We start from the raw sequence: 23,592 nt of genomic DNA, 5'->3' as shown, positions 1-23,592 counted from the left end.
GGTAGCTTTTTACATTCCTTAAACGTTGAAACTAACAAAATGATTTTTGGACAGAGAAACTCACATAAGTGGTATACATATGAAAAAAAAAAGGCAGATTCTGGGATAGAATTCCTGAGACAGATGGCTCTGGGTCTGATCTTATCAAGAAGTTCTTATAGTCTTTTTAGTTTTTCCACCTGTAATTTATCTCAATAAAAGTTTCTAAAAACAAACAGAACTCAGAATGAATCAAAGTCACTTGAGGATAGCCGTAGGCTGGCGGGAAATGAGCTTCTGTCAGTACCAGGTTCAGCAAGGCACTTTTAACAAACCAGTAACTGCAGTAAGAAAACACAGTTTTCAAGGGGTAAGATCAAACAAAAATATGATCAGACCCATCTCACCAAGAGCCCAATCAGAAGTGAGACAAACAACAGCACAAACACAGTCCAAATGGGAAAATTGGTGCCCAGAGCTACACAGACGAAAAGCTTTCCCACAGCCCTTTCATTTACTTAGTGCGCTTTGATTTTTTAAAGATGTTAGATTTATTCCGTTCCACCAGACTTTGGAAGTCCATGAAGCATCTCTTTACAAAGTGCTTTAGAGAAAGTAGGGACATTTTCAGTGTGCCTTGCTTCTATGATTTTCAGGTACTCAAAGTGTGGCATTTACAGAGCATGGATAGAACCCAGAATGTTCCACTTCCTCTCCAGTGGTTTGATAAGTTGTGATTCAATTATCAGATATACTAGTGGCCAGTGGCAGTGCAGTGGAGGTCAACAGTATTGATATTTGACAGTGTGTGTCAATGATTTGATTTGGGAGTGATCAAAGTTGTGTGGTTTGGGAGGAGAGCAGGCTGCATAGAACATATTGACCCTCATATGCAAGTTTTCAACCAGAAGGTCCATCAGAAGGTCTACTGGATCCACAGTAAACAGAAGTATTCTCATATAGTGAATCACTATTTTAAATCAATGTTTGAGAACCAATAAGGCACTAGGTTAATGCTAGCAGCACAGAAACCTAAAATATGGTCTCAAATTGTGTCTGCTTTCCTTTTTTCCCCCTTGGGAAATAATTCCTGGAATGTTTATGGAGAAAAAAATGGATGTTAGTAGTCACCCTCCTCATAATTTCTGACATGGATATCCATCAGATAGATAGTCTTGAATTAAAGTGCTTTTGTTTTGCTTTCTTTTCCTCTTGGGAAATAATTCCGGGGTTGTTTGTTGGTGGGGGAAGATGGAAGTTGGTAATCTATTTAGCACAGGCACAAAGTATAAAAGAGAGGAAGAATACTTATAGAGGGGTAGACAAAACACTCAAATGAAAAAGAAAGTTCCGTGAAGTAAATTTTCTCTTAGGAGACATGAACCCATTTTTATGACACTTTCTGAACAGGGGCTGTTTTCCTGGCTGCCACTGAAGGTTAACTTTGCTTCCTGGAAACAGTGGCCTGGTTGCTGCTGACTGGACCACCTTGAGGAGGTGGCCTGCTTGGCCAGTTAGGGTTCTGCTGCTGGTGGTGCATGGCAGAAAATCCTGGACACAGTTCCTGGAGCTACCTTTCTGATGGGGCTCAGAGGGAAATGGCAATAATGGTCATTTTGTAAAGGACAAAATTCTCTTCTCCTATCATATGCAAAAGATAGCAACAGTGAAGGGGTGCCATTATACCAAGCCTGTGCTTGTCCCATGGCTATGACAAATACTGGAGACAACTTGGGAATGAACAAGGAAGCAACTAACTCTCCAATCTTTAGATGTCCTTTTCAAATTCAGCCCAGTTGCTTTTCCTTGCCCAGGAGTGAAATTATTACATTTGTTTGTCTCCATGTCAACTCTTTGCTTACTTTCTTTTGCATTCTCTTTTTAATCATCATTAAAACTACCTTTACTGAGATGACTGACAGGATAACCCCCTACTCAAACAAGGATGGGCATATGGTAAATATTTAGAGTCTTATGGGCTGGCCATTACTGATGCAGAATTTCATTAAGAATCCCTTAGTCGTTCATAAAAACATGTTACTCCTAAAAATACATCTCGGGCTTCCCTGGTGGCACAGTGGTTGAGAGTCCGCCTGCCGATGCAGGGGACATGGGTTCGTGCCCCAGTCTGGGAATATCCCACATGCCGCGGAGCAGCTGGGCCCGTGAGCCATGGCTGCTGAGCCTGCGCGTCCGGAGCCTATTCTCCGCAACGGGAGAGACCACAATAGTGAGAGGCCTTCGTACCGCAAACAAACAAACAAAAAAATACATCTCTCTCCCAACTCTCTTCACAGCCTGGTTAGATATCCAGTAAAGCAATAATTGGAAACAAGAAAGGAAGTTATGTGATCACTAAATGACCAACAATAGCCATTTTCCACCAAGTAAACCCACTGGGCAAGACTTGTAGGTTCCTACATCACTCTTTCTGGCATATTAGAAATCAAGTCTCTAGATATAAAAAAATTTGAGATTGCTTTTTCTTGATCTAAAAACACATGTATATGCCAGTCTTAAAGAAGAACACCAAGCAAACGGTCTAGATTTGTTTTGATGTTATTTATGCCAAAGTGACCCGACAAAATGTTCCATCAAAATGATGACAATCCAGATCTCCAGCAGGGCTTTTGCGTTGCTGTGTTCACCCATATTTGCAATTGGAAGCTGTGGATTTGTTTTCCCTTGTGGGTTCTCTGGGTGAACCTGTTATTGATTCTATCAGGATACCACAAACATTATTTCAAGAAAAAGATTATGCTTCATAATGATGAGCATTTATATAGGTTCTTTTGATTTCAAAACAAGTTATAAACATTTTCTACTGTGACAACATCTTTCGAGGTAGGTGATTATTACTGTCCTTACATTACCAGTAGAAACCTGAGGCCAAGAAGTACAGGACTCCGTTCCCAGGCCAGGGAGAGTCAGGAGCAACATTAAGACTAGACGTCCTGAAGGGCACCTGCTCTGGGTTCTGAAGAGGCCACGCCTCTGTCTATGTAGCACGTCTCCATTAATATAAGGTTATATATTGTATAGATATAAAACAACAACACACAAGGACATCATAGAACAATAATCCAATATTTTTGTTTCTTAGTAAAATATGTTAAGCACAGTATTTAAATTGCATTTCTCTGAAAAGCATTTGGTATATTAAATAGCAGAAGGTATATTAAATAGCTCTATAAATGCTTGCTGGCATACTCTTAACTGCATAAGGATTCTAAAGAAATTAAAATCCACTTATAAACACCATAAACTAAACAAAAATGTGAAAAACTACTTTATTCTTATAATGCAGACTTAATAGCTTGCTGGATATTAGCAGGTGGCTACATAATTTTTCTGAGTTTGAGAGAAAGGATATACATTGTTGGCTGTGGTTTTAAAATATCAATTTGGTAGGGAAAATGCAGTTGAAAGGTGAAAATTAAAGACTGCTCTTTACATTTTGCATCCATTCTGAACAATTCATACATATAAAAGATACAATCGCACTTGGAGCTAATGTTTAGGTGAATATAGAGGTGCTATATAATATTTTGTGAGAAGAGAAAGTGATAGAAAATAAAAGCTATGATATTGGAAAAAATGCAGAAGGAGGCAAAAAGGGTATTTTTCAACTGTGTTGAAGATGGGCATGAGATGTAAGCTGTTCATGCTTACATGACTATATAGGTCTTGGAAATGGTTTTCAAGGAAAAATATTTGGTTCGATCAGTCTCTTCTCCAAGGCAAAATCCTCACTCTCCTGTCTAAGTCAGCAGTTCTCAGAATGGTATAAAAGAGCTTACCACATGCTAAGCTTCTTAAGAACTGACCAGGTGGTCAGCAGAAAAAGTTCTAAAACTAGAAAGGAAGAGGCATCAAAGTCTTAAAATTTGTATGCAAACGTAAAAACTAACTTTCAAGCCAAAATGACATTCCCTGTCAGAAGTAACAAATACAAAAGTCTTAAATTTAGTGTACACGCGGCTAAGATATTGTTAGATAAGATATTACATGTCGTTCAGAGAATATTTTTTGTGTGCTTTTTCCCTAAAAAAGACATATTAAATTATTTTTCTCTCCTCAAGTCTTTTTTGTATAAATGTGAAATATAAGGTGTCCTGTAAGTTTGTTCATTCAGACTATACACTCTAGGGGTCCTTTCCACTTGCGTTGTTGGTGACAGTTTTATTTGAGGAGGGTCTGAGTTTGAAGAGGCTTGAGCAGTTCGGCTGCTTGGTGGGCTGCAAGGTTCTGGCGTAGGGTGAGTACCAGTCCCTTTCAAATACATCCTTAAGTTGCTTAATGATGCTTGTGTTGTTTCTCACATCTGCTTGGTTGATAACAAGGCCTGTGCCAGCATTCTGGGTAAAATCATTCCCTACCCAGTCAAAATTTCCTGCAAAAGATAAAGGAAATGATGGTAAAGAGTTAAGATCCACCAGGGAATATTCTCCATTTAAAGAAATATAGAGCAGATTCTATTAAAAAAAAATACCCGGGAATAGTGACAGGGAGACTGAATTGTGTTGACAGCTCATAAAAAGATCCAAGAAGGCTTACATATGGCATATTAATATTTGCATATTATTTTGGCATTTTCTTCAGCTTTGCTCAATTTGAAACTCAAAACAGGAAATCTGATGTTCTTTTTTGGTAAATGTTATTTCTTATTGACATTCACAAGGCACACTAAATACAGCAACATCTAAAATATATAGGAATACACTTAAAAATCCTGTGAACAATTACTACCTTCTCAAAGAGACAACATCTAATCCGTACGTACAAATGAGAGATTCTAATTATAATGCTCAGAAGTTTTCACATCAAAGAAAAAGCTGAAGCCAGAGAAGGAGAACCAGTTTTTAACTAAACACACAAAACACTCCTTTCTTGGGTGGTAAGTCATTCCCAGTTCCAGGATCAGGCTTTTCAGCCTAGGAATCAGGGCAGTTGCTGTGACAGCAGGCTCCCCAGAGTGACTGCTGGTATAGGTGGTATATTAGTTTGCTAGTTCTGCCATCACAAAGCACAACAGACTGGTAGCTTAAACAACAGAAATTTATTGTCTCACAGTTCTGGAGGCTAAAAGTCTAAGATCAAGATGTTGGCAGGTTGGTTCCTTCTGAGGGCTGTGAAAGCAGGATCTGTGCCAGGTCTCTCTCCTTGGCTTATAGATGGTCATCTCCTCCTTGTGTCTCTTCACACCATCTCCCTTCTACACACATCTCTATGTCCACATTTCCCCTTTTTATAAGGACAGCAACCAAATTGGATGAGAAACCAGCCTAATGACCTCACCTTAACTTGATTTCCCCTGTAAAGACCCTGTCTCCAAATAAGGTCATATTCAGAGGTACTGGGATTAGGACTTCAACATACTAATTTTGGGGGGCCTCCAATAGGTAGTAAGGCTGGGATCCACCCCAGAAGGGGATAATCATGTCTATGTGACTTGCATGTAGTCCATTTTCAAAGTGGGAGTAGATAAAAGGACTGGACTACCCAAAACTCCCAGATGAATCCTTTGTCTTTGGTATCCAATGGGGAGAGAGTTCCAGTAGGAGAGCAAAGGTACTCTCAGGAGGGTATAGCACCATTTATTTCTTTGCTTTTCTTTGTCTTCATTTATGCATATTTACTGAGTGTACAATGTCTACCAGGTACTATATTAGGGGCCATGATATAAAACTTAAAATCACAGTTTCTGCCTTCCAGGAGTCCAGGAGGAAAACACAAAAAGTATAATACAAGTCATATGAGATAGTACAAGAGATATATGTATACTATGCCATGAGGGCAGGAGAAAGCAATTTCTAACTCTGACTAGATGTGTCAGGAAGAGAGCATTTCACTGAATAATAAGAAAGGCACAGAAACATCAATTAAGAAACTAATTCCACAGGGAATATAACATATTTATGGACAAAAAAGATCTGATGAGGATCTTAAAGCGTGAAGAGGAAGAGTCAGGAATGAGGTCGGGACATAAGGAACGTAGAGAGCAGAGGAACTATCAGTAAGTGCCTAATATGAGCAAAGCACTATGCTTTCTATTTGTATACATTATCTCATATGGTTGGTAAGATTTATGCTCACTTGACAGAAGAGGACTGTGAGGCTCAAAGAGGTGAATAAATTTGCCCAGCTTCACATGGTTAGTCAATGGTCAACCCAGGTCTGCTAGACTCCATGAACTATCTTCAATACTATAAATGAAGAATCATTCTAATAAAAATTTACCCATGTCAAGACTGACAAAATTATCTAATAAATTACCACCATCCTCTTTGGTTCAGAGCTGGTTCCATAAGGGAACCGAAGGCTTTTAAGTATAGAGCTTGACTTTCCATTCCCTCACTGGGTCCTCAGGCATCCTGCAGGAATATTTGCTGAAAGATGCCGAGATCATGGTCCCTTGGCATCCTTGACCCAACGCCCTGCAGTCACCTGTGGGAGAAGCTGCTGGGAGAAGGGACATCCGTAGAGAAAGCTAATATCTGTTCCTTTATAGCTCTCATTCTTTGGCCCTCCTCTACTCTCTGGAGACCACCCCCCTGCACATATCAACTCCCTTTTCCATATGGCACTGCCTGGAATATTGGAAGGTGGTTCCCTTGCCCCTCATTTTACTCTTTAAGTTGATTCCTCTAAGTCAAATATTATCAGCATAGAGAAGGAACTCCTCTCTCTCTCTTTATATCTCACCCCAACCCACACAAACACTACAATGATGCTGTCAATGACTTCATGATAGACATAATTTTGACTGAATTTTATTGCTATAAATAGCAATAAAATTATAAATTAGCAAACTGCTTGCTAAATGGTTTGTAATACTGTGTTAGAGTCTCTGCACAGAGACTCCTTTTGCTGTTGCTGTGTTCCCGACCATGTGCTCTCAGACACGTGGCCATGCTCAGAGGCTCCGGCTTTGTGCAAATGCTCAGTGCCAGGTGAACACCAGCTTGAACCTCTAAACAGAGGATTTGTAGCTACTGCAGGTTGAGAGTTATTCTGGAAACTGCTGGTAGGCTGCACCTTCTATTCATTCCATAAACAGAAGACAGCACACTTTTCAAGGACTTCTTGATAAGACACTAAAATCTCATCTTATGATTAAGTGCAAGGCATTAGACCAAGGGCAGTAATTTTTTATGAGATATCATAACATTATCTCCTTCAATATTCACTGCAATCCTATGAGGTGACAATATTAACTTCACTGTATTGATGAGGAAATTAAGGCTCAGAAAGTTTAAGTAATTTGTCCAAGGTGGAAGTGAAAAAATCCCACAGTTGAGTTTCAAAGCCAGGTCTGACTCCGAAGCCCACACTTAAATGTGTACTCGCTTTGTGCTAATTGTGCTCTTCACCCTAGACTTCATTAGCCCCCAGGGCTGGAGCATCAGGCCATACTGAGATTTCTGCTCCATTCATTTGCAGACCTCACTCTCTGAAGGAAACACATATCCTTTGGGGAAAACATGGAGAGAGGGAATGATGATGGGAGAGAAGTGACAAGATTATGAAGTCTCGTTCTGTGAAATTCAGCTTCTTTCCTTTGATACAATGGATGGAGCCAAGATCCTCCATCTTTATTGATTCTCAAAAGTTTTAATTAGTCTGTTCTCAGGAATCATAGCCTTAGGCATCTTTCACAGGACTACAGGGCATTCGTACACCAGAGTGATTGTTTTCCTACCTTTATTTCCTGATGGCTGGGCTAAACCTCAAAATCATGTATATGCTTCAGTCATTTTTCAATTGGGAAGCAGTTTTACCCAGCTCTTTTTGAGACTGCCATTTCAGCTTCTAGAATGCACATTTAGGCTCCAGAGGCCAGGAGAGCTGTAGTGCTACCCTCAGGAACACCCTGTGAGGGTGTAGATGAACTCACTGGATATAATATATAAATAACCAAACCACCTTTCAGACAATTTTGTCAAGCTTGACTCAAATGTACTCAAATCAAAATTAGAGAGATGATACTCTCTGAGGATTCTTCTGTAAGTCTTGTGAACATTTAACGGAACTATATTTCCATGCAAGGTCTAGTGTGGACTTTTCTTTATTCAGCATTCTCAGCAGGTATCTGAGTGACTTCTTAAGAGATTTCCAGAATATGCTGATAATTATTTAAATTATCAATGAATTTTCCCTCTTTATGCTCTTTAAGTATTTTTATATTAGAACTATGCTTCACTCTAGAGAATTAATGTTTTGCTAAAATGCTATGCGTAAAATGTACTCATTTAAAAATGTATTATAATAAAGAACCCAGAAATAGACCCACATAAATATAGTCAACTGATCATGACAAAGGAGCAAAAGTGATACAATGGAGCAAAGACAGTCCTTTCAACAAACAATGTTAGAAGAACTAGGCATCTACATGCAAAAAAAAAAAAAAAAAAAAAAGAAAAAAAAAAGAAAGCAAAATAATCTAAACACAGACCTTACACCCTTCACAAAATGTAACTCAAAATGTGATCGGACCTAAATGTAAAATGCACAACTACAAAACTCCTAGAAGATAACATAGGAGAAAACCTGGCTGACCTTGGTTTTGGTGATAACTTTTTATATACAACACCAAAGGCATGATCCATGAAAGAAATAATTGATAAGTTGGACTTCATTAAAATTAAAAATTTCTGCTCTGTGAAAGAGAATGAAAGAGAATGCAAAGGTAAACCACAGGCTGGGAGAAAATATTTGCAGAAGACATATCTGATAAAAGACTGTTATCCACAATATACAAAGAACTCTTAAAAAAATGAACAGTAAGAAAATTAAAAATCTGTTTAAAAAATGAGCCAAAGACCTTAAGACACCTCACCTAAGAAGATAGATGGCAAATACACATACGAAAAGATGCTCCATATCATATGTCAAAGGGAAATGAAAACTGAAACAATGAGATGTGTGTCATACACAGCTATTAGAATGGCCAAAATTCAGAACACTGGCAACACCAAATGTTGGTGAGGATGTGGGGCAACAGGAACTCTCACTCATTGTTGGTGGGAATGCAAAATGGTACGTCCACTTTGGCAGACAATTTTTCAGTCTCTCATAAAACTAAACTTACTCTTTCCATATGATTCAGTAATCATGCTCCATGGTATTTACCCAGTGGAGTTGAAAACTTATGTCCACACAAAAATATGCACATGGATGCTTATAGCAGCTTTATTCATAATTGTCAAAACTTGGAGCAACCAAGATGCCCTTCAATAGGTGAATGGATAAAGTGTAAATCGATAAATAATATTCCAGACAACGGAATATTATTAAGCACTAAAATGAAATGAGCTATCGAGCCATGAAAAGACATGGAAGAACCTTAAATGCATATTACTAAGTGAAAGAAGCCAATCGTAAAAGTCTACACTTTATATAATTCCAACCATATATTTTGAAAAAGACAACACTGTGGAGTTAGTTAAAAAAGAAATCAGTGGTTGCCAGGGTAGGGGGAGGGATAAATAGGTGGAGCACAGAGGATTTTTAGGGCAGTGAAACTACTCTATGTGATACGACAATAGCAGATACATGTCTTTATACATTTGCCCAAATCCACAGAATGTACAACACAAAGAGAAAACCCTAATGTAAACAATGGACGTTGGGTGATAATCATGTGTCAATGTAAGTTCATCAGTTGTGACAAATGTACCACTCTGGTGAAGGATGTTGGTAATGCGGGAGGCTGTGCACATGTGGGGTTGGGGGATATATAGGAAATCCCTGTGCCTTCTGCAGTTTTGCTGTGAACTTAAAACTCTTTTAAAAAAAAAGTATATTTTAAAAAATGCATTACAGGGAAAGAAGAAGGGAGAGAGTCAGGAATCAATATTTAGAAGGAATCTGGCAGAGAGATCAGTGAGAGTGTTGTGAGCTTCTCATATATTATCTCATTTACTCCTTATACCACCACCAAAGGATGGGTGCTGTTATCCCTATTTTAAAGATAAGAAAACAGAGGCTCCTCAGAGGCTCAGAGAGATTGTGTGACTTTACCATCTTCCAGCTTGTAAGTTTCAGTGCTTGAAATCAAAAAAAGGTTTGTCTGACTCCAATACACTCACTTAATTCATTATAAAGAACATTTGGATATAAGCACATGTCACTGCTGAATGTGCACATAACAACTTACTTTAAGTAAACCCTGCAGGTAAAATATTCAGATTTGAGTCCTTAAATCCCACTGTGCCCAAAACTTAATCCACCCCTATGTTTCCCAATATTGAAGTAAAAGTTCCCATTTTTGAGTAAACAACTTTGAGTTTGCTTTTGCCACTTGTTTAAAAAGAAGCTCATTTCATTCTCTTCTCCATGCATTGATGAACATGAGAAAACCTAAATGATCACCTCTTGGGTCACTGAGAGGGACAACATGAATAAAATAATATTGTCATATTCTAGAACTGGAATGATACGCATTTTTAAAAATTTCAATTCCTTATTCTATTATTCTTATTATTCTACTAATAAGACACACAACTATTCGAAATGGGAAAAAAACAGAACATCTCCACACTGAGAGAGGAGGTAGTAAGTGTTTAATTCATTTCATATCTTATGGCCCAATTTCCTTATTTCTAAATTGCAGGTGATTAAAGCTGCCTTCCCTATTGACAATGTTGTTAAGAGAATCAAATAAGATAAGGTGCTTTACAAAGTTAAAATGATATGTTTTTACTCACTGAATTTGGAAAAAATAATGCAGATTCCATATTCTTTCATCCCAGACACATTTTTCTTTTCTGCTTTGAGATTTCTACTTCATTTGTACGGTGTAATAACCATCCTGCTGTTTTGTGAGCTAAGCACTTTCATTTTATAGATAATAACTTCCACTCTGCCTGTGACAGTACCAGTAAAGGGGTTACTCTGGACTCATGCACACCATAGGAAAGTAGAATAGATTTAATCCGTTAGTAAGAAATATACCAATACATATTGTTTCTGTATCTGGAGCTTTATTGCCTTAATAAATAAGCTAACATGAATCTAGTATTATCTATGTGTTAGGAGCCTTAATTGTGCAAGGTGCTTTGTACATATTATCCCAACTAAACTTTACCCTATGAAGTAGAAACTATTATTAACTCCATTTTACAGATGAGAGAACTGAGGTTTTTAGAGAGCTTAAGTAAATTGCCCAAAGTTAGATATTTTAAAAATGGCAGGGGTAGGATTATTGCACAGGTAGTGTTTGTTTGGGCATTGAATTTCAATGATGTCTGCCTCCCCATTACTCATGACAGGCTGGCTGTGGTGCAGTGGGTAGGAAATGAGCACTGGGTTCATTTAAGTGCCAGGACTGGACTTTCATGAGCCATCCAATTCCTCATCTATAAAATGAGACAACTGGACCATGGAATTTCTGCAAAACATTTACAAAAAGACATCACATATGGTCTCCTAGCATATGAACCAAACCACAGATGAGATGCTCGGTTAAGGAGCTCTTTGCCCTCACCCTCCTGTTTCCTGACCTCAAGGTCCCCCACTCACTGGCAGGGGCTTCCTCACCATGGGGTACAGAAGAGTACAGCTAGATCACCACTAACCTGCATGATCCCCTAAGGAGCCTTACAGCCCTGACACCTACCAATATAAGCTGCGCCATCCGTCACCATGTACTTGTTGCGATTTAATCTAGGGAAGGTGTGATTCTTTTGTTCTTTTGTAACACAAGCGTTCTCTCTTTCCAGATCAAAAAATTTCTGTAAGACAATAAATAAATAAATAAATAAATAAATAAATAAAGCAGGTGAATATAGAGAACATTTTTGTTTTGTTCAAACACAAAAGGGTTTCTTATTCAAGTATCAACAATAGACCTCATATTGAGTTATTAAAACCACAATCTTGTTACTTCATATAGATGAAGCTATTTTTGTTCTCAAATCCATATAGGCAACAAGAAAGAAAATTATCATGCTCACCTAGGTCTATAATTAACACTTTTAAACTATAAAATGAACATAAAATTCATTCTTTTGACAGGGAAAGGACCAGAAGTTGTCTAATTCTTATTGTCTTATTCATCAGAGCGCGCTGGCATTTTAAGTATGCCTCAGGGTGCTTTCTGTCAAGCATGCCAAGGAACTGAATTCTCACATGTGGCATATATTATAAGAAGCAGCAGGCCCATGTCAATGACTAGCTGAATTAATTGGGGATTTGAAAATGTCAAAAAAAGATTTTGCCAAAAGAACAAGTAGTTTCCATCTAAACACCTAGGTCTACAAGCTCTTTTAATAAGCAACTCAAAAAATCACAACTTCAAACCATAAATCCTGAATTTCAACTTTAATGTGATCCAAAAAGCAGCATTCCAGTTCACCTGGAATGGGGATGGGGGAGCTAAGAGAGGTAGGTGACATCAGGAGTGGTTTCAGGAATCTGCTGAAATTGGCAAGTGCTCAGATGAGGCTTAAACTGTGACTGAGTTCACAAGAAGATACCATCAATGGTGAAGACCTCAGGTCTCCTCCACATTGAAAAATGTGGAAAATTTTCAAAACTTCATGGAATATTTCCAGAATGTCTTACATCTGTAGAATCATGTGTGATTGAAGGAGAGAAGAGGCAGTAAGAAAAATAGGATGATATCTAGAAATGGAGATATCATTTACAGTTTTAAAACTGTAAGTGTTCAAGTTTGGTTTGGGGAAATAATGAGAGTTGGTTTTTCCCTCCCCTCCAGGTTGAGAAAGGAGTGATAAACCAAGAGATCAATAAGGTCTCTTCCAGCCCTGAAAATTCTATTCTAATTTTTTTTTTTTTTTGTAGAACCCTTGAGATCAATGGTACACAGGTCAAAATCTACCACCTAAGAACTCTCTATTGTACATCCCAGAGGAATGTTCTCCCATTGCCGTATTACCATGATTATAGGCAATGCAGACTGGATCACCTTATTTTCTCAGTTCCTATCTTCTGCAAAATCTGTGCCAAGTTTGATGGGTTCACATATAGCCTTTGTGGACTCTTCAAATGGACTTAATAACCTGTGAATTCTCTTAAGTTGTGGTTTTATACTTGTGAGGTCACATGAATACTGATAACAGCCAGCAGTCATCTCGCTTGGACATTCTATCACCATACCTGTCTACACACTTGCTATTTTCTTTTGAGGAAGATATTATTGCATAATCAAGACAAATTTGAAAAAGAATAAATTATACATCCTAATTTAAGTCAGTGATGGCATCACAGCTTGAGGCTTTACCAAGAACCCATTTCCTCTAGAAAGTTGAAGATGACACTAAAGAGGGAAAAGAGCTTTTTCTGGGAGACTAAGACAATAGCAGAAATCATATTGTATTCACTGACATGCTATTAGACACCTAACATGCTGCAGGTGACAGCAAAGATATTTCAAAAGTGACTTGTTAATTTATTTTTTATAAACGTCAGTTAACTAGGAAAACTTGGTGAGTGCAGTGTCTTTTCACGAGCCTCCTCATGGATACAAACCCACAAAGCCAGGGGGAAGGTGCCTACTCCTCTAAGGACAGAGATTACCAGGTTATCTGCTTTATCAGTGGTCCCAGGCTCCTGAAGACATACTATATGCAAGACTCCAACTCCCACTCTTCTTGGAAAAGCTTTTCATCCATCTGTGGTCTAGATGTCGGGACCATAAGCTTCCTTCTCCTCAAGGATTATCTTGATGCTTAGAAATGCATGGCCTGGCTTAAATGAAGATTGGAGTCTCTGTTTTATAAAATGTCCAACAGTGAACTATTAATGTTTGGTTTATTCGAGTAATATGACCATGAGTGTTTGAAAAAATGGAGCTGAGTAAATACTGTAGAGGTTAAAATGATGGATTCTACTTTCCTTGTAATTTCTTCTAAGTCTTAAATGAGAGCCCTTAATATTTCATGACACAGATTTCAACTGACAGTGCCTTAGTAGCAGGTGTGCTGTGGGGTCAGGAAACAGTGGGTGGGTGGAGACCACTGAATTGTTCTGAGGGGAAGTTGAGAGGAGAGATAGGAGCAAATGCATCATGTGTCATAGGCCCCAGGTATTCTCCTCTTTGCCCCTGCTTGTATTAAACGTCTTTTTACTTTCTGTATTCTGATGCTTTGACATCTGGGCCCTTGCTGAGCACAGAGGGACTGTCCTCCAGAGAATGAAGGCTACAGGGATATTCACCACCTCTAGGCCTAACTCATAAATGCCTCTTGTGCACTCCTCCACTCTCTCTTCTTCTGCTTGGCCTTGGGATATTGAGGCTCAAAGCCATCTTGGAAGCCATGTGTCAAAGTTGACAGTGGAGCCCCTGTCATCCTGGGTCCCTGAATGCTTCATGGAGCACAGCTTTATCACCTAGAAGAGGGCCTGGCACAGAGCAGAGTCAGGTCTCAGTGTACATTTGTTGAATGACTGCAGCGGAGGTTGGGGGATACTGAGACCTAAAGGATTCGTGGGCATTAGTCAGGTAATGCATGGAGGAAACTGTTGTAGGAGAGGAAAGCGCATGTACAAGGGCCCTGAGGGGAGGAAGAGGATGCTCCATGTGAGGACCAGAGGAGATTCAAAGGCGAGCTAGAGAGTTAGCACATTTAGGGTAGTATGAATCCTCAACTTTGCCTCCCTCAACGTATGCAGACACGGATTAGGGTGCAGCCCAAGGAACCTGGAACAAGTACAGAAACCCAGGCTGGTGGTGTTCAGGGCTGGGAGAGTCTGTGCTGGTTCATGTTCCAATGGTCTGTTGGTCACAATCTCACAAATAAGAATAGTAGGTGAAGGAGGAAGTTCAAATAAAATGGAGAGGATGCAACTGAATGTGTATATAAAGAGGGTTAGGCTGGCACGAGGAAACTTGGGTTCTAGCCTCCCGTTTTTGGGGATACGGTTGTTTTGAAAAATTAGTTAACCTACCTTTTGAGGTATTTTTCAGTATCGAAGGTTGTTGTCCTGGATCTGACTGGAAGTTCATGTGTATGTGTGCGCTTACAGCTTTCACAGATGCATGAAGGAAATAACCTTTTAATTTAATAACTCAGTCAATGTAATACTTACAACTTTCAAACTGCAGTTGGCTATTTCAGTGCAAATAGCTTTAAGAGATGAAATAAAGTTAAATGTGAGGGGGTCAGTTTCCTTCCAGAAGCTGATAAGGAGTCGAACTTTAACGCTTCGCAAAACTAATGCTTCTCTAATTTTCCCATCCAAGTCTGGCCAGTAAGTCCTGTAGAAATAATATCCATACAGATAAAATAAAGAAGATTAGTTAGTTTAGGGGAATAAATTTTCTAGACTATAGAGAATATTGATGTTAACTTGATCATTACTTTTTTCTGTAATATAAATAACCTTGTAGGATATGTTGAAAAAATGCCAGTCTCCTGGGTTAGGACATTGAGAAATGGTGCTTCACTAGTCCTATCCAGCTTAAAATGAGGTCTCCTACCACTAGGGCCTCAGGCTGTGTGGGCAGAGGGCACAGACAGACTGACCACCACCACATGTCACCCTCACTACACCTCCAACTCTACCTGAGTCTCAGTTCATATGTGCAAGGAGAATCAACTTTCCAACAGAATTCCAGTTAGGATCCTTGAGCACCCCTTTATCCCCAAATGCTTCTCAAACCTCTCTTCTTTGGTAAGTGTCACCCCCAATGAGATTTTGCTCTAGTTATCCTAGCTTTCCCACACTCTTATTTCCAAACTGTCTTTGTCTCTCCTTACCAAGGCCCCCACTACTCTGGGGCCCTAGAATCCTCCATCAGGCTGTTTCCCCTATAGGCTTAGCCTTTTCCCTGAATTCCTAACCTTTTACTTTGACTAAATCCTGACTCTTCCCTAAGGCCACAGCTTCTCTTAAAGTCCTGCTGTGTATTTTCCACCAGATTGTGCTGTCCACTTGATTTAGGATGTGGGGCCAGTCACTGCTCCCCACCCCCTAAAACACAATGTTTCTTTCAGAACTGTAACTTAGTTCTCATGTTAAAAACAAACAAAAAATCCCAACAAACTTTCCCACATTAAAGACAAGTCTCAAATTGCTCTATCTCTCTGTAGCCCTGTAATTTGTAGACTTTTTATTTTTTATTCATACAAATCTTCCCCTAATTCTGGACCAATTCATTATTTGGACTAATGATATATTATTCAAAATATATAAGTTTCATAATAATTGCACCTCCAAAGCTCTCCTCTTTATATCTGACCCCAGCTTCCTGTCCTTCAGGTTCCTCTACTCTCTTATTTGTACATGCTCTTTCACCTGTGCAGGCCCCAGATCCAAGGTCCCTCTACTTTTTCCTGGTCCATCAGCTCCTCCTGATCTCCTTTCCCTGACAAGCTTAATATCAGTTCTGATCACCTGAAGGACAGTTGCCCCTCTCCTTTCCTTTAGCTCTTTGCAAAATCTAAACCCTAGGTCAGTGCTGTAATACCTTTGGTGTATTTCTATAGCTATAAAGCAGAGGACAACTGGAAAAAGTCATCTCAAGCTTGTGCAGACTGGAGAAAACACAAATGCATTCAGGGCTCTCAATACCATCTGCCAATCCCTATCCTTGCGTTGGGTCAGTTCTACCTCTTGTACCTTTTGTAATTATTCTAAATGTTGCCCCACTCTAGAGAAATTTGTTTTTTCCTTCATTCACAAAATTGGAGGTCTTGGTCATGGTCCTCCTCAATGTTCTACCTTGATAGCGACACACATCCTTATCCCCTTCCCTCTAATTCAGAGGATAAGGCATCCCCCCTTCTCCCCAAGCTGTTCCCTTGGCCCCCTGCAACTGCATTTGATTAGTCATTCCTTCCCAAAAATACCTTCAACTTCTCCCTCTCTGGCTTCTTCATTTAAGAAAAAAACATAAATCTCTCCCATTCAGAGACCTCTCCTTTGACTCTGCATTGCTCTGTGGCTAGTGTACAATCTCTTTCCTCTTTGAACAAAACTTCTTGATAGTAGAATCTAGAACCTCTGACTCTGCTTCATCACCTCCCATTCACTTATCAGCCTACTGACCCCAGCCTCCAGCCCATGAATCTTCTGCAAATTTTCTCAGAGTCAGCAGTGATTATCTTAACTGCCAAATCTAATCGACATCATTCAATTCTTACTTTACTGTTAAACCAGGCTACATGTGGCTATGTTGGTGTTTCCTTTTGTTGACCTGAAACAAACAGATTGCCAGATACTTTTCCAGCAAAGATGGGTTTATTTGGAATCAGCATAGAATTGCAATTCTGGATCTGCAATTATGGGCAAGACACATGCATGACAAGGGAGGGAGAACACTTTTACAGAGGGGAAAAGGAAGTTGGGAGGGCTATGGTAAACAAAGTGTCATGGCCTTTCATTGGCTGAGTCCTTGCCAGGAAAGAAGAAGAATCTGTCTTTTTCCTGTTAGGCTCTGCTATCCTAGCAGGGTGTGAGAACTTCTCCTTCTGGTCTCTCAACTCTATTTAATTGAGATTTATGTTTATTAATTTTTTACACTTTCTTTTTAAAATTGATTCCATTGGCTTCTTTTTCTTTTGCTAGCAATCATTTTTATTTTTTTATTTTATTTTATTTTTTTTATACAGTAGGTTCTTATTAGTTATCTATTTTATACCTATTAGTGTATACATGTCAATCCCAATCGCCCAATTCAGCACACCACCATCCCCACCCCACCACGGTTTTCCCCCCTTAGTGACCATACGTTTGTTCTCTACATCTGTGTCTCTATTTTTGCCCTGCAAACCAGTTTATCTGTACCATTTTTCTAGATTCCACATATATGCATTAATATATGACATTTGTTTTTCTCTTTCTGACTGACTTCACTCTGTATGACAGTCTCTAGGTCCATCCATGTCTCTACAAATGACCCAGTTTCATTCCTTTTAATAATCCATTGTATATATGTACCACATCTTCTTGATCCATTCGTTTGTTGATGGGCATTTATGTTGCTTCCATGACCTGGCTATTGTAAATAGTGCTGCAGTGAACATTGGGGTGCATGTGTCTTTTTGAATTATGGTTTTCTCTGGGTATATGCCCAGTAGTGAGATTGCTGAGTCATATGGTAATTCTATTTTTAGTTTTTTAAGGAACCTCCATACTGTTCTTCATAGTGGCTGTATCAATTTACATTCCCACCAACAGTGCAAGAGGGTTCCCTTTTCTCCAAACTCTCGCCAGCATTTGTTGTTTGAGGATTTTCGGATGATGCCCATTCTAACTGGTGGGAGGTGATACCTCATTGTAGTTTTGATTTGCATTTCTCTAATAATTAGTGATGTTGAGCAGCTTTTCATGTGCTTCTTGGCCATCTGTATGTCATCTTTGGAGAAATGTCTATTTAGGTCTTCTGCCCATTTTTGGATTGGGTTGTATGTTTTTTAAATATTGAGCTGCATGAGCTGTTTGTATATTTCGGAGATTAATCCTTTGTCCATTGACTTGTTTGCAAATATTTTCTCCCATTTTAAAGGTTGTCTTTTCATCTTGTTTATAGTTTCCTTTGCTGTGCAAAAGCATTTAATTTTCATTAGGTCCCATTTGTTTATTGTTATTTTTCTTTCCACTACTCTGGGAGGTGGGTCAAAAAAGATCTTGCTGTGATTTATGTCAAAAAGTGTTCTTCCTATGTTTTCCTCTAGATTCCATTGGCTTCTATGGCTCTATGGTTTGCTGGTCTGTCCCTTATCTCTTGGACTGTAGCAAATCGTCCTTTGATTAAAACACAGTGGAGGCTCCTCAAGGTCACAAGACTCCCCAGTAGTCAGGCCCTCTTTCTCCTCGTCCTTGTCCTGTCTCCAATTTGGTCTCTCACCACCTTATCTTGGGCTCTATGTTCCTGCACTGAACTTGTTATAGATCCTGGCATGGACCAGGCTATTTTTTTCCATTTGAAACTTTGCTCAAGCTCTCCTTTCTACCTGGATAACTCCCTTTCTCACACTTTTTTCTAACTCATGCGTATGTTTAAATGTAATTTGGGTAGCATTTCCTCTAATAAGCTTCTTCAAACCCTGAAACTGCCATAGAAGCCCTTTCATCAAGTATCTATAATATTCTGTACACATATCTATTGTTCTATCCACCCCACTATGCTATGAAAATCTATTCTGTGTCCATCTGCCCCTAATGGATAAAGTTCCTGGGACTACACACTGTGCACACTTTAATCACTCTTGCACAGTGTCCAATAAATATTTGTTGAATGAATACATAAATGAAATATGTTAATACCCCACAGACTACATTTAAAAAATCAAATCAATTTGATGTATAATGCTGTGTAAGTTTGAAGTATACAGCATGTTATATTGATAAATTTATATATTATGATATGATTGCCAATGTAGTGATATTTATCACATTACATCATTATAGTACAATATTATTGTCTGTATTCATTATACTGTGCATTAGGTCTCTATGGTTCATTTACTACTCATTACAAGTTTGTACCCTTAAACACCATCACTCTCATCCACCCTTCCACCCATCCCACTGTTCCCAGGGCACCATCATTTTACCATTTTACCATTATTTTATAGGTTTAACTTTTTTAGACTCCACTTGTAAGTGATATCATTTAGTACTTGTCTTTCTCTCTCTGACTTATTTTGCTTATCATAATGTCCTCAAAGTCCATCCATGTTATTGCAAATGGCAGTATATTCTCCTTTCTCATGACTGGATAATATTCCATTGTGTAAATGCACTACATCTTTTTAACCCATTCATTGATAAACATTTGGGTTGTTTCCATATCTTGGCTACTGTGAATAATGCTGTGATAAGCATGGGAGTGTATACGTCTCATCAAGATCCCATTTTCATTTCCTTTGAGTATATATCCAGAAGTGGAATTGTTGGATCATATGCTAGATCTATTTTTAAATTTTTTGAGGAACTTCCATATTGTTTTCCATACAGGTTGAAGCAATTTACATTCCCAAAAATAGTGTATAAAGGTTTCCTTTTCACCACATCCTTCCTAGCAACTGTTATCTCTTGCCTTCCTCAAGTAGAGTCATTATAACAGTGGGAGGTGATATCTCATTGTGATTTTGATTTGCATTTCCCTGATAATTAGTGGTGATGATGATAAGCATTTTTTCATGTATCTGTTGGCCATTTTGATATACTCTTTGGAGAAACGTCTATTTAGTTCTTTTGCCCAGTTTTAAAAATCAAAATTTTTTTGTTATTGTTGTTATTGAGTTGACTGAGTTCTTTATGTATTTTGGATATTAACCCCTTATCTGATATGAGGTTTAAAAAAATTTCTCCCATTCTGTGGGTTGTCCTTTCGTTTTGTTAATTGTTTCTTTTGCTGGGAAAAAGCTTTTGAGTTTGATGTAGTCCTTTTTGTTGATTTCTTTTTTTACTGTTTGTACTTTTGGCATAAAGCTGAAAATTTATTGCCAGGACCAATATCAATGAGCTTCCTCCCTACGTTTTCTTCTAGGAGTTTTACAGTATCACGTCTTATGTTTAAGTCTTTGATCCATTTCAAGTTAATTTTTGTAGATGGTGTGAGACAGGGCTCAATATCATCTTTTGGCATGTGTTTCTCCAGTTTTCCCAGCACTATTTGTTGAAGAAACTATCCTTTCCCTGTTGGGTATTCTTGGCTTCCTTTTTGAATATTAGTTGACTGTATATGCTGGGGTTTAATTCTGGCTCTCTATTCTGTTCCATTTGTTGACATGTCCATTTTTGTGCCAGTACCATACTGTTTTTATTACTATGGCTTTGTGGTATAGTTTGAAATCTGGAAGTGTGATATTTCCAGCTTTGTTCTTTTTTTCTCAGGATTGCTTTGACTATTCAGGGTCTTTTTTGGTTCTACACAAATTTTCAGATAGTTTCTTCTATTACAGTGAAGAATGCACTTGTTATTTTGATGGGGATTGCACTGAATCTGTATATTGCTTTGGATAGTATGGCCATTTTTTTAAAACTAATTTATTTGTTTATTTATGGTTATGTTGGGTCTTCATTTCTGTGTGAGGGTTTTCTCTAGTTGTGGCAAGCAGGGGCCACTCTTCATCGCAGTGCATGGGCCTCTCACTATCGTGGCCTCTCTTGTTGCAGAGCACAGGCTCCAGACATGCAGGCTCAGTAATTGTGGCTCACGGGCCGAGTTGCTCTGCGGCATGTGGGATCTTCCCAGACCAGGGCTCGAACCCGTTTCCCCTGCATTGGCAGGCAGATTCTCAACCACTGAGCCACCAGGGAAGCCCAGTATGGTCATTTTAATGATATTAATTCTTTCAATCTATGAATGTGGATGTCTTTTCGTTTGTTTGTGTCTTCTTTGATATCTTTCAGCAAAGCTTTGTAGTTTTCATTCTACATATCTTTCACCTACTTGGTTAAATTTATTCCTAGTTTGTGGGGTTTTTTTTGATGATATTGTGAATGGGATGAGTTTCTTTATTTCTTTTTAAGACACTTCATCATTAGTGTAAAGAAATGCAACTGATTTCTGTATGATAATTTCGTATCCTGCCACTTTACTGAAATTATTAATTCAAATATTTTTTGACTGATTCTCTGGGATTTTCTCTATTTAAGAACATATTATCAACAAATAATGGAAACTTTAAATCTTCCTTTCTGATCTGAATGCCATTCATTTCTTTGTCTTGCCTAATTTGCTCTAGCTAGGACTTCCATTACTATATTGGATAGGAATGGTAAGAGTAGGCAGCATTCTTTGTTCCAGATCTTACATTTTCAATTTCTCTCCATTAAATATAATGTTAGCTGTGGGTCTACTGTATATGACCTTTATTTTGTTGAGGTATGTTCCTTCCACATCCAGTCTGTTAAGAGTTTTTATCATGAAAGCATGTTGTAATTTGTCAGATGCTTTTTCTGCATTTATTGAGATGATCATGTGATTTTTATCTTTTATTTTATTGATATGATGAGTGTAATAACATTTATTGGTTTGTGTATTTTGAACTATCCTTGCATTCCAGGAATAAACCCCACTTGGTAATGGTGTATTATCTTTTTAATGTGTTCTTGAATTTGGTTTGCTAATCTTTTGTTGAAATTTTTTGCATCTATATTCATCAGGGATATTAACTTATAGTTTTCTTTTTTTGTGGCATCCTTATCTGGCTTTGGATTCAAAGTAATGATGGGCTTGTAGAATGAGTTTGGAACTGTTCTCTCCTCTTGGATATTTTGGAAGAGTTTGAGGAGAATTGGTGTTGTTTTCTGAACATTTGGAAGAATTCTCCAGTGAGGTGTCTGGTTCTGGAGTTTTTGATTACTGATTCAATCTCTATACTCAATATTGGTCTGTTCAGATTTTCTATTTTTTCCTGATTCAGAGTTGATAAGTTATGTGTTTCTAGAAATGTATCCATTTCTTCTAAGTTATGTATTTTGTTGGCATATAATTGTTCATAGTAGCCTCATAGATTCTATGTATTTCTGTAATTTCAGTTGTTACGTCTTATCTTTCATTTCAAATTTTACTTATTTGAGTCTTCTCTTTTTTTCTTAGTCTAGCTAAAGGTTGGTCATTTTTTTAAATCTTTTTGAATAGCCATATCTAAGTTACATTGATCCCTTTTATTATTTTTCTAGTCTCTATTTCATTTATTTCTGTTCTGATCTTTATAATTTCCTTCCTTCTGATAACCTGAGGCTTAATTTGTTCTTCTTTTTCTAGTTCCTTGAGGTGTAAAGTTAGCTTGTTATTTGAGATCCTTCTAATTTTGGAATATATATGTTATATTAAGCATGCATGTTCCTCTCAGACTGCTTTTGTTGTATCCCACAGTATTTGATATGTTGTCTTGTCTTTCCTTTTTTTAATTGAGGTATAGTTGGTTTATAATATTATTGAAGTTTCAGTGATTCAATATTTTTATAGATTATACTACATTTATAGTTATTATAAAATATTCCATGTGGTGTACAATATATCCTTATAGCTTATTTTATACAGAGCAGTTTGCACCTCTTAATCCCCTATCCCTATCTTGCCCCTCCTCCATTTTCCACTCCCCACTGGTAACCACTAGTTTGTTCTCTATATCTGTGAGTCTGTTTCTGTTTTGTTATACCCACCTATTAAGTGATATCATACAGTATTTGTCTTTCTTTGTCTGACTTATTTCACTAAGCATAATACCCTTCAGGTCCATCCATGTTGTTGCAGATAGCAAAATTTCATTCACTTTTATGACTGAGTAGTATTCCATTACATATATATATCACATCTTCTTTATCCATTCATCTGTTGATGGCCACTTAGGCTGCTTCCACATCTTGGCTATTGTAAATAGTGTCGTTATGAATATTGAGGTGCATTCCTCTTTTTGAATTAGTGTTTTCATTTTCTTCAGATATATACCTAGTAGTAGAATTGCTGGATCATACAGTAGTTCTATTTCTAGATTTTTGAGGAAACTCCACACTGTTTTCCACAGTGGCTGAACCGATTTACATCCCAACTGACAGTGTACAAGGGTTCCATTTTTTTTCCATATCCTCACCAACATTTGTTATTTGTGGCCTTTTTGATGACAGCCATTCTGACAGGTGTGAGGTGATATCTCATTATGGTTTTGATTTGCATTTCTCTGATAA

At 38.1% G+C, this 23,592-nt stretch overlaps 1 protein-coding gene across 2 annotated transcripts in view; it reads right to left on the bottom strand.

Moving 5' to 3' along the window:
* Positions 1-4,124: 4,124 nt before the first annotated feature.
* PLD5 (phospholipase D family member 5) overlaps positions 4,125-23,592 on the bottom strand; it is a gene marked incomplete at both ends in the record, with an annotated part of 422,025 nt that continues 402,557 nt past the window's right edge. For both annotated transcript variants that reach the window (XM_079696892.1, XM_079696891.1), the window contains 3 exons: positions 4,125-4,372; positions 11,600-11,714; positions 15,034-15,202. In XM_079696892.1, coding sequence (XP_079553018.1) covers positions 4,125-4,372; positions 11,600-11,714; positions 15,034-15,202 — 532 coding nt within the window. The remainder of the gene's footprint in view (positions 4,373-11,599; positions 11,715-15,033; positions 15,203-23,592) is intronic.

This window comes from Hyperoodon ampullatus (assembly GCF_949752795.1).
Source record: "Hyperoodon ampullatus genome assembly, chromosome: 2".
Lineage (NCBI taxonomy): Eukaryota > Metazoa > Chordata > Mammalia > Artiodactyla > Ziphiidae > Hyperoodon > Hyperoodon ampullatus.
The sequence above is the reverse complement of the archived record's forward strand: the minus strand, read 5'-3'. Positions and strand labels throughout refer to the sequence as shown.